Raw genomic sequence first — 12498 nt, 5'->3', positions numbered from 1 at the left:
TTAGAAAAATCATATATTTTCATTACCACTTCGTTTTCAATCCAAGTTTAATCCATTATAGTATTTATCTTACTGTCTCGTTATTTATCTAAAATTCATTTCACTCTTTGTAAAATTGCATAGACTTTCCTCGTTAGAAAATAATTAAATTGAATAATTATTTAATAAATGATATTGTAAATGTTATGTATAGTATAAATTAATACGCTTAAAATGCTAAAGATACACTTATCAATTAAATGTAAGCTAAATAGAATCTAGAACAGATAATTTTAAGTGAAATTTTTATACATAAGAATCCATTGATTTATAAACAAAATATTTGTAGATTTTACTGATACAAAATTAATAAATTTAATTTATTCATAATATTTAAAGACTTTAATAACCTAAACTATAGTTTGTGATCTAAATTAATCTTAAAATTATACAAAACACAAATAAATAGTTAAGTAAAAGTAGTGGTTTTCGATCAAATAAGTCACTCAAAGAAGAATTAATGTTAAAGCTATAAAAGATAGAACTATGTATTTAATACATTTTTAATACCATCCTATACAAATGAATAAATAATTATTTAATTCTACTTAATAATTACAAATTAAAATTTAATAATATATTTTTAGCCTTGTTATAATTATTTAACATTTTTGAATATTGTTAATTTAATCAACTAATATTAAACGCATCTATTCTATTTGAATTTTTATTTTTTAATTTTCTTAAATCTATTTAGGTTTTTTATCTTTTTTTCTCAATTTTTCTTTTCTTTTAGAGTTTGAACAAAGCAGCATTATGTCTTTTTATTACTTCTTAACTATTATATTGGGGGAAATAAAAAGAATAATTTTTCATAACATCTAAATTGTAAATAAAGCTCTGCTATTCCTAAATTGCTTACTGATGCTGTAAAAATAACAAATTTCTAAATGATTAGTTTGTTCCAATTCGATTCAGATTCATTCCTAATGTTTTCATCTTTTCAAATTAGTTGAAAATTTATCCATTTGGAATATTATTATTATTTCCATAAATATTTTGCTAAATCCCATTACCCATAGTTTGCTAAGTTTTGTAATTGATCTGATCTAACATTTTATTGCTATTATTATTGTTAGCATAATGCTTGCTTTTTTTAGCAACTCTGTACTTATTATCCTATTCTTGCTTATTATCTGATAATGACACCATATCAGAAAACTAAATTTTATTTTACTAATTCTAGAATGTAACCATTTGTGTGCTACCACCATAAATAAGCTGTTCTTGAATTGAAGAAACTATATTTTTTACAAAATTATTTAATGAATCCTTTTGCTGATGTGTTTTCTTTTATTCTCCAAGGATTAAAGAATCCTCGAAAATTAATGAGCTTGTTTTCTTCTTTCTAGGTGATCCATTTATTTTTTTCTAGCTACTTATTAAATGTTCTTTATGCAGTTAAGAAAGTCGTCTAGATTAATCAAAGATATCATTATTCCCTTCTTCTGAAATATTTTCTCTATCAGTACAAATAGCATCTCTCTCAGAAAACTAAATTTTATTTTTTAAAGATATTAAATAAAAAATATTTTTTTATATTTAAGAGGGATCTTTTTATTTTAATTCAGTAAAATTTTATTTTTATAAATAATTAAAATTTAAGAAACTCAAAATAAAACAATTTCAAGAAAATAAATCCCTCTTTGACAAAAAAATTATATTTACTTTAGTTGGACGTAAAACCTTGAGATTTTCATTTTACTTCATTTTTAAATCATTAGTAGTGTCTTAATTTTGGTATGTGGATAATCTAGCCTAATTCATTTAAGTGTTTACAGCTTAAATCAATTCACTTTCACACTGTTCAAATTGATTATTTTCTTCATCATTACTTATTATTTTTGTTTTAGATTGATATTCATTGTTGTTTACACTTTGATTATTATTTATTAGCTGCTGAATATTATTACTGCTATTTATCTCTTCTTACTAATTTGCTGAAAATGAGCGTGGAGGTTGATTATTAGGAGAGGTATCACCTAGTCGCTAACTTGATTCATAAAAAGATTCTTATTCAGCTTCATCAATATTTTATGTAAGATCTAAAAAACTATATTCTTCTCTGATATTTTCTACTGCCTTGGATACGTGAGACCTTTCAAAAAGAGTTTATTTTGTTTTTAGCCTTTGTCGTTCACATATTTTCCTTTACTAAAAAGCACTATGGTTAAATCTATAAATTATATGCTAATTCTTTTTATCAAAATGAACTTTATTGCATGCATTACTTAAATGCTCCCTACTATTGCATATGTAGCAAAATAAATTTAAATCTTCAAAAACACCCTCAAATAATAGTTTGTCTTTAACTTCCATGAATTTTTCATAATCATTTTTGTTTTCTTCTAGAATTTGTAAAAATTTATTTCTCTCTATTTTCATAACTGTGGAATAACCATTACTTTAAACATTAAGAACTCTTTATTTACCAGTAAAAAAGCCTACAATTCCAAAACTCTATCCTTTAGTTAGCACTTTCACCTTTTTTTTGTAGTGATGATTGTGTCTATTTGGAATTGGTTAAATTGCTTATTTTAAATCCTTCATAGACTTCTCTCTAAATTAAAATTAATTTTGATATAAATAAATTGTCTTTACTAAAATTATTTATTACTAATAAATTGTAGGTAAAGTCTATAGATTGTAGTTTTCCTCCTCATGCTCAGCTAACGTTTCTGCATAGTACAGCACTAATATTTTAGATTTTTTAATTAATTATACATAAATTAATAAATTTCTTTCTTTTTTTTTCAATATTAAATAAAAAAATTATTTTATGAATTACCACTTCCCTAGACAATTAGATAAACACTGTAACTCTCATCTATGTAATTGTTCTGATCAAAGACTATTTAAGAAGGTGCTAAAATAACTTCTTCCATGATTCCATACAATTTCATGATTGTTTAATCAGAGAAGAGCTTGTAAAAAAAGGGAAAGTTTTATAAAATTTTTTTGGAAGATTGAACTTAAATTTCATTGGACATATTTTAGTTAAGTTTGCCAATTATTTCTTTTTCAGTTGAGAATTACTCTTTGCTTTGATGCTCATAGAATTTTTTAAGTTCAATATTTGCCCTTCTTTTCAAACCTCTAACCAATTAAAAATATTCATAAAATTTATTTAAAAATAAATTAAAAATTACAAGTTAATTTCTCTTCTTTTCATGTAGGAATTGAGTATACTTAGGTCTTTTTTATAATTTTCGTCTTTTTAAGCCATATCCTGAATAATATTTCCTATTGCATTTAACAGATAACCAAAAGCAATGCATGATAAAATCATACAAATAGAAGTGAAAACTAATTCAGCCTCTGTATTAGGGGTTGTCCCTATGTTTTTCATAGTTGTAAATGCCCAATATTATGCATAAAGATATGTTTTCCACCAATCACCATCAATAATACGACTAGCTTAATACCAAGTATATTCTTTGCTTAAAATATTTACTTCAATATAGGCTACACAATTCCAAAGACATGCAACAATGTGGCCTAATAATAGCATTTACATAATTAATTTAAATAATAAAAAGAAATGCTGTTTGTTTATTAGCTATAAAATATAAAACTCGAGCTTCTCTAAATTTATCATCATTCCCTTGATTTTTAAAAGAAGAGGGAGGTGAAGAAATATGTTCATATATATATTATCAGAGCTTCTTCCTTCGAAAATTAGAGGTAAAATTTCATAGAAAAAATATTCTTTAAAATAAATCTTCATAATTATTTTCCTATCTGTGACAAACAAGTGATTATGGTACATAGCTGTGTTCATTTCCATAACCATTTCAATAACCCAAGCTGTTATGGCAACAATATGGAAGATTTCTCCATTATGACCAAAATCAGCCTAAAAGAATACTTTAAGAGATATAATAAATAAGTAAAAGCAGTTATATGTTACAATTATAGAGTTAAAGATAACCTTAATTCTACTTTCAGGATCGAAAAGCGGTAATTTGTATAATTAAGAAAAAAGATATAATTTGTAGAGAAAATTTTTAAACATGCTAATTACGAAGTTAGATCCTATTTTTTTGTCTACATGATAATCACTGGAATCGTTAATATAGTTCCTAATAACATTATTTAGTTGATTTGTCATACCAAATATTGTCTTATTATCAAAGAATTTTTTTATTTTTGGTTTTATTTGAGCCATGATCTTAATTCTATCAAAGTAGCTTAAAGTAACGTTGCTGATCCTTTACCTACTCTTAATATTGCTAAAAATAATATTTAATTTATTAATATGAGACAATCTTGCAAATAATTTTATTAAAAAAAATAATTTCAAATTATTTGAATTTATTGAAATAAAAAAGTATAAAATAATATTTTTGAATTCTTCAAAAGTAAAATTTAAATAAGCTTTTTTGTTGATGCCAGATACGCTTTTTGCTAAAAATAAATTAAAAAATTAGATTTTCAAGCAAGTTTGAAATATCAAAAAGATAGAAAATTTACTGTAAGAATAAATAAGAAACTAGTTACACCAAAAACAAAAATAGCTTTGAAGAAAATAAAATAAAATAAGAAAAGCTGATCAAAATTTAATTATTTCTTTTTTTCTCTTTTGATTTGATAAATAAATAAAAAAAGCTTCTAAAGAGTTTTTTTATTGATAAAAGAATAAAAATGCATTAAAATTAATTAAAGTTAATTTTGAAAGTTACTTAACCACTCCTCTGTTTGATCTTTGTTCTCCTAAGGAATTGTCTGGAATATTTTGCAAACTTTATGGATTACAGAAATTATATTTCCTTCTATAAATATTCGAAATTATTTTATGGTATTTTATAAATTGATATATCTATTTTACGTGACTTAATGTTTCTAATTTCTTTCAAATTCATAGTTTTAATTATTAACATTAGAGTTTTCATCATATTGAGAATAACTATGAGCATTTGATTACAAATATTTTTAGTTAGAACTTACTTAAATTTTGAATTCTCCAGTTCCCTAAAATTAATTAATTTTAGATATTTTACATAAAATTATTTTAAATTTATTCAATAAGGTTACCTCTTTTTTTATATTATGAGATTGGTTATCAGCTTTTTTAGAAAGAAGTTATTACTTCCTTTCTTACTACTCTTAGTCATTTAAATTAATATCTACTAAAGTTGTTTACTGTGTATTTTAATTTATGTTCTGGTTAGTTTGGAACTACTAATGATAATCGTTAAATGTCGAAAGAATCATTTGCTGATTTGATTATTTATCATCTTTTTGCTGAACTTATAAATTTTTATTATTATTGCTACTTCCATTTAAATCGATTTAGATATATTAAGGGCCTTCTTCCACTGAATCATGAACTATTTCAGTTCTTAATGTTGACTCTTATCTCAGGTTAACTCGATCTAAATCGAAGTGATCATTTGTATTATTTAATGCAATTTACTGAAACCTATGCTAACCATCATCGAGAGATTCTTCATAATTTTAAAAGCCAGAACTGCTGTTATTAATCAACTTACCATTATTATTATTCTAATTACGCAATTTATTATGTTAATTTTGAGCTTTATAATTATCTAATTTTTTCATGAAACTTTTAATAAAAAAAATGAGAGGATTCTCTACACTCTTGAATTTCCTGCGCTGATAAGCTTCTTGTAATAATTCTTTTTTATAACTATTATTATTGCAGCTATCTTTAGTAAATAGCTTTTTTTTTGCGATTTTTTTAAGAATTAGTTTGAAAATATTAAAGAAATATAATTAAAATTAATACATTAAATAAAGATTGTTTTATGATACAAAATCGTATATTCAAAAACCCTACTTATTAATTAACTAAAATCAATTTTTTATTAGTCTACATTCAACTCGTATCCATAAATTATTTATAGAGTTTACTTATTTATTTCATTCTTCTCGAAATCTCAAACTAATTAATTTTCATGTTTATTTTACCCATTACAATTTTGATAAATTATTAAGATTAAAATCTATCTTAGATAATTAATATCTTTAATACATTTAAGAATACTAATTACTATCACTTATTTACACTATTTATTTTAATGAGTAAATCAATTATTTTCCAAATTAAAAAATTTTAATAATCTTAATATTTTATTTTTGCATACCCTAAATCTCATTTTATTAACCCCTTTAAAAATATATAATTCATTTTTATTTTTAACTTTAATTAGGAAATGTAATGAAAAATTTTTATGTAATTAAATTTATAATTATGAGAAAATAGAGTGTTATTATTTTTACATAAATAATAGAAAACTAATTTATTTCAATATTTTTTATTTTTTTAAGATTATGTTTTAAAACAGAAAATTTAATTAATTTAAAATCAATTTCCTCCTTACAGTTTGAAGAAATCTTATAAAATTTTATCATCTTTTGTAGTTATATTAACATTAGAACCAGCTCTTTCAGATCTATTATTTACATCTATTTGTACTAAGTTAAGATTAAATCCGTCATTCTTCTGTTTTTAAATATCTATATTATAAGATTTTTTCCTGGAAATAGATTGCATTGAAGGTTATTTTCCATTAAAGTTAGCGTTGGAAGCTGGTTGCTACACTTTTTTCTTTTTTAAGCTTATTTCTGTAATTTTTTTTCCTGATTACTTTAATTTTCTAAGCTTAATAGTCTTAGTCCAATAATTATTAACCCTTTTTACTACATTAGTTAAATTGTAGTAAGGGAAATAGGACTAGTAGTCTTTTTATTTATCAAAACCCCAAACAAATTGTTATTCATCCAACATTTAATGAGGTAGCATTGTAAGGGTTTTTCTAAAATTCAAATTATTCATACTTTTTGGGTTATTATTGTTATTATTGTTATTAGACAGCTTTGTAAATTGAGTTTAAGCACATTAATCTACTTCTTACTAGGTTTAGTTGTTAAGAATTATGGTCTAATTCCTATTTTAGTGGAAATTAGAGTATGGTGGATTATTGAATGGACTATAAAAATTATTTGGATTGTTATTTTAATTTAAGTTGTTATTTAAGTTACTATTATTACCAGTATTATTGATAATTTAGTTTTAATTATTTCCTATGCTTTAATTAGTTCCAAAGGTTTAATAATTTGTTTGCTAGTTAAAACTTTTTCTTTTTTACATGAGCTCTTAAGCAGTCAAATTGTCATATTCAGCTCCCATCATAGGCGAAGCTAGATTAAGGTATGATAATTTTCTTCTGTTTCCGATATTATTTGATGATTAGTCATTTATTGGAACTCCTTAACCTCCTGCGTTACCTCTAGCAGCAGTATTAATACTATTTGTATTGTTAGCAGAAATGGTGCTAGGGATTTATACTATATTGTTGTTTTGATTAACTCCAGTTGCTGCATTAGTTGATTAATTATCGAATTTAACAAAAGATCTTCTAGGTTTGGTAGCTCTTACAATACTTGATCTTTTTTAAATATTTGGAGATCTTAAAGGAATTTGACTCTCTTCATTAATTAAGCTTTAGTCGTCTATGTCTAGAGTCTGTTTAAATAAAAATTTTATATAAAATTAGTTTTAATTTGTATCTTTATTTTTTATATTCTTCTATTAAAAAATAAAATTAATATTTTTTTACTTGCTTTTAACTTATTGTTTTTCTACCTCCTTCTTAATCTGGGACTATTATTTCAACATCAGATGAAGGGTAAAGTTTGGACTGTGAAGGGCTTTAGGTATGATATTATGAATAGACTAGTTTAGAATTTTCATCTTCTTGATGGAATCTGCTGATGTTTTTTGATTTTTTCATTTTAGTGTTTGAGTCAGACTTTTGAGAATAAACAGATTGAGATCTAGCTAGAGATTCTTACTCTTCATCATCAGATGTATAATATTGCATTCCCTTCTAAAGTCTAAAGTCAGTAACTTCTTTATTTATATCTACAACTAACTTAAGAGAGTTGAGCTTTTATCCAGTCCTATTAGCAATTGAAGTTCTTTCCTATGTGCTACTATAATTATACTTGTAGTATATGAACATATTTTCTTTGTTGAAATGACCAAAACAGCACTTATCAAATAAGTGGTCTTTTTAGTTGCAAATAAAGCAATATTAATCTGGAATATCATCAACTTATCTACTGAAAGTCATTTTATCTCTGATTTCACAGAATCTTTCATAGTCTTTTTTATTTTCTTTTAATATACTGATAAAGTTATCTCTGCTTATTTTTATAAGATTTGTATATTGTTTGCATTAAACATCAATATATCTATCGTTTCCTGTGAAAAATGAGTAAGCTCCAAAAATATTGCCTTACTTTAAGTGAACCATTTTCTTTTTCACTCCTCCTTTGTCTTCCATTGTTTTATTTTTCCTTTTTTAAATTTTTATTTTTATAAAACCAAGATTAATGAATGAATAAGTGAATGAATTAATAATTAATTAAGTATAATTAGTTATTCTGATACTTTCTTTTAGTATCATATTTTTAAAATTAATAAAATGATTATAATACATTTAATGCAAAATTAAAATATAATTTATATTGGAAGAATTTTAAATACCTAACTATGCAAGGTTATATCTTTTAATTTTGTTCTAAGTTAAAGTAATCTTCGGGGTCTTCATCCTCATCTTCATCTTCTTCATTGAAAATTTGAGATTGATCTTCTAATTCATTCGGGGCGATGAAATTTTCAATTGAGATTACAACTTTTTTATTAAAAATTGATAAATTTAAAAATTAAATCAAAGTAATTTAAAAATCTACCTTCACCCTTAATGATAAGATACAAATAATGCTAATCCACAGTTTAAAGATTTTTTGTGAAGACGATTTATTGAGGAGCATAGACTTCTTCTTCCATTATGGAATACAATTTTGATGTGGTTTACTCTGAAAATATTTTAGAAAAAAATTGGAACTATTTAATAATCCTTGAGCTTGATTGTTAATTTAATTCTTGCAACATTTCACTACTTAATTTATTTAAAGCCTCCTTTTCAACTTACAGATTATCTTTACTCTTTTATTAGTAGTAAGTTTTCAAATTGATATTGACTCTTCTTTTCACGCTCCTTGAGTTAATTAAAAAAAATTGATATTTCAAAGCAAAAAGAAAGAAAGAAAATAAATAAGTAATGTTAAGTATCTATAAAAAGCTATTTAATTTCTCTTAAAAAAAGTATCAAGTAAAAGCGCTAAAAATTTAATTACAAATCGACTTTTTTTCTTTTCATATAAGAATTTAGAGTATTGAGATCTCTTTTGTATTCCTCCTGCTATTTATTAAGATCTGCTATAACTTCAGCTACTGTGCTTAAAAGATAACCAAATGCAATACAAGAAATGAGCATTACAAAACTAGTAAATGCAAGCTCAAGGGGAGTGGTGGGTTTTGTGGTTACATTCATCATAACAGAAAATGCCCAATACTATGCAATTATGTACTTTTCCCACCATTCATTATGATCAATTTCAGATGCATCAAGCCATGTTATGGATTTCAAAAAACTACCTTCTATTTTAACTATTAAATACCAGCAACAGGCTACTAAATGCCCATAAAGAAGCATTTACATAATTAATTTACATAATTAAAAGATATAGTGTCTTTCTAGTATTTGTAAGATGTAAAACTCCAACTTTGATAATATAATTGACATTCCTTTCAATTTTAAAAGCAAAGGCAGATGCAATAGCACATTATATAGCGTATTGTCTGAAGATTTTCCTTCAAATATCAGCGGCAAAATTTCAAAAAAAAAATACTCTTTTGCATATATTTGAATGATTATTTTTCTATCAGTAATAAATTAATTATTGTGGTAGCAAGCAGTGTTCATTTCAACAAGCATTTCAGTAATCCAAGCTGCCATCGCTACATACGTCAAATGATGCTCTATATGACCCAATTCAGCATCAAATATTAAAACAATAGAAATTATAAAAATATAAAAGCAGTTATAAGTGACTATCAATGAGTTTAGTATAATTTTAATTTTGCTTTCAGGATCAAAAAGAGGTAATCTATTAAACTTTAAAAAGACAAACAATCTCTCCAGCCAAAGCAACATCAAAGTTAAAAATTTACTCAATGAATTTTTCTACTTTAAAACAAAACCAAAGTCACTTAAATCGCCAATATATTTTCTTATTGTATCGTTAAGGACTCTGGTTCTTCCAACCACTGTTTTTGTTTATAAAAATCTCTTAATTTTAGGCTTTATCGTCATAAAAAACTTAAAGGAAGGCTAAGCTCTGTGTCCTGATGCAACTATAGTACCATCTCTAGGTCTCTCTTTACTAATTAAGTTAAAAAGAATAAATTTAATTCAAAAAAGGAGATTTTAATAAAAATTTAATTCAATAGAGGAGATTTTTATAAAAATTCAATTTTAGTGATTCAAATTAATAAAATTAAGACATTTTTGAATAACTATCTTAGGGTCTTTGAAGCAAAATATAAAATAAATTAAAATCATTAAATTATTTTTGAGGAAAAGAAATTTTATTAAATTTATCAAAATCGAGTAATCAAACAATTGATAATAATAACAAGCAATGTAAATTTTATAAAGAGAGCTATTCATTTACTAGATAAAAAATTAATAGTGAAAATTGATTGATTTACTTGTTTAGATTACTGCAGTACAAAAAATATCTAAACTGATTGGATCATTAATTCAATAAAGAAATTAGTAGTTAATAAAACATATTGTAAACTAAACCTATATTACAAAATGTATTACTGCTAGTCTAAGGCAGGATTTGTGTCGTTATGATTTATGCTACGGAGCAATCCTTATTCGAATCGCTTTTATGAGTCGTTATCGTACCTGCTATTTATCTTTACTACAGACTCGGCATTATCCAAGCCAGCTCCATTAATTTATTTAGATCTTTAGGTATCAAAACTTTTTCTTTTAGACATAATCATTTATTAAGAATCAACTGGGGCCAGTATATTTCTATCATAATTGTTTAGCTCTTCGCCATTCTAAACTACAGTGAGGTCCTTTTTACTTTAGGGATTCAAATCCAACTAACTGTTTTAAAGGTAGGTAATATTGTTATTGCCATTGAAATCTGTTTAATCTATCGCAATTAAATTTTAGAGAATTTTTTACCTATTTTATTACTTATTAATTAGTTTAGTTGCTCCGTCCCTTTAGATTGAAGAATAATCCTAATTTATTTTTGTTCTGATATTATGAATATTTTTCTTTATGTGCATATCCCCATTTTAATCTCTCATGCTTTATGGTGTATTTGATATTTTATCTTAATTAAGCATGGAGTCAAAGTTCAAAATCGATTAACCTACTGAATTTTTTCTCATCTGCCTAACTTTCTCATTTTCTTCATTGATAAAATTCATCCCCTATTTTTTATGCTAATCAAGTCCAAACTAATTATCCAAACTGGACATACTAAAATCTTAATCGTTATAAAAAGCATTATTATTATTATTCGGTTTCGTGCTGTCTTTAAAACAATCATCTGAATGCTAATCTTTATTAAAGAACTTCATCTAGATGAAATATTTAGATATTCAGTAATTTAGCAATACAAACTATTTCTATCTTTTATTTCAGCTTTCAAATCTATTGCCAATAATTAATAAATTAATTGATTATTTTTCTTTATGTATTAATAATCTAATAGCTATTATTATTATTATTATTATTGTTATCATTATTATTTTTCTTCTTACCCCACAGATTTTCATAGCTACTACCAATAATCAAATACAAAAATAATCAAAATTAAAAACAATCACATAGATATTTATTAGCTAGTTATATATAGTAGTTGTAGTTACTAAATTATTAGCCATAAAAAATTAAATCGTAAATAGTTAAAATCTTTAAAAAATTCAAAATAATACGCAGTAATCAAAATATTCTTGTAAGCACAAAGGAATCTAAATGAATTCATGATTTCTATCTCAAAAAGGTAAAGTACATTTAAAAATACATTTTATTTTAATTAACTTTACTTGAAATCGAACAATCAAACAAAGTATTATTAAAACTAATTAATTATTTTTCTTCTTACTATAAAATATCATTTAATTAAAAAAATATATATAAATTTTATTTAATTTGTCCAGTACTAGTTCAGCTAAAAAATAGTATCTTCACAATTTATATAACCAATCCAATTTATATCTTAAATATCTTTTAAAATAGTACTGAACGATCAATTAATTATTTTTTAAAAAATTTTATTAAATCGATAATATTTAAAACTTTATGATTATAAACATAATTTATGTTTCTAACAATAATCTTCTAAACTTTTTGTGATATATTAACTAGAATCGAACATATTTTATCTTTAAGACGCTATATCTATATAAATGTTAATAATAATACATGTTTGATTATCATTAGTTCAGTATTTTTAAACCCAAATAAAAACTATTATTTTCATTTCATTATTTCATAATTTAATTTAGATTCATTAAATTTGTTTTGAATATTACATTTTATACTTTTATTT

General features: G+C 23.8%; 2 protein-coding genes across 2 annotated transcripts; both read right to left on the bottom strand. All coding sequences in view use genetic code 6, as the record gives it.

The window, feature by feature from the left end:
* Positions 1-669: 669 nt before the first annotated feature.
* Positions 670-5601, bottom strand: TTHERM_00245380 (cyclic nucleotide-binding domain protein; the record flags this gene model as incomplete). Its single annotated transcript, XM_001023767.2, has 8 exons — positions 670-1533; positions 1708-2599; positions 2657-2732; positions 2828-3135; positions 3189-4271; positions 4722-4811; positions 4868-5010; positions 5074-5601. 8 exons carry the CDS (start codon positions 5599-5601, stop codon positions 670-672), a joined length of 3984 nt encoding a protein of 1327 aa, XP_001023767.2.
* A 766-nt stretch (positions 5602-6367) lies between these two features.
* Positions 6368-11524, bottom strand: TTHERM_000245379 (cyclic nucleotide-binding domain protein; the record flags this gene model as incomplete). Its single annotated transcript, XM_012799929.1, has 7 exons — positions 6368-7528; positions 7623-8364; positions 8555-8702; positions 8761-9068; positions 9208-10296; positions 10743-11039; positions 11121-11524. The coding sequence occupies 7 exons, from the start codon at positions 11522-11524 to the stop codon at positions 6368-6370; spliced, it is 4149 nt and encodes a 1382-aa protein (XP_012655383.1).
* Between the last annotated feature and the right edge of the window lie 974 nt (positions 11525-12498).

The sequence above is a fragment of the Tetrahymena thermophila genome (genome assembly GCF_000189635.1).
Source record: "Tetrahymena thermophila SB210 genomic scaffold scf_8254406, whole genome shotgun sequence".
NCBI lineage: Eukaryota > Ciliophora > Oligohymenophorea > Hymenostomatida > Tetrahymenidae > Tetrahymena > Tetrahymena thermophila.
The sequence above is the reverse complement of the archived record's forward strand: the minus strand, read 5'-3'. Positions and strand labels throughout refer to the sequence as shown.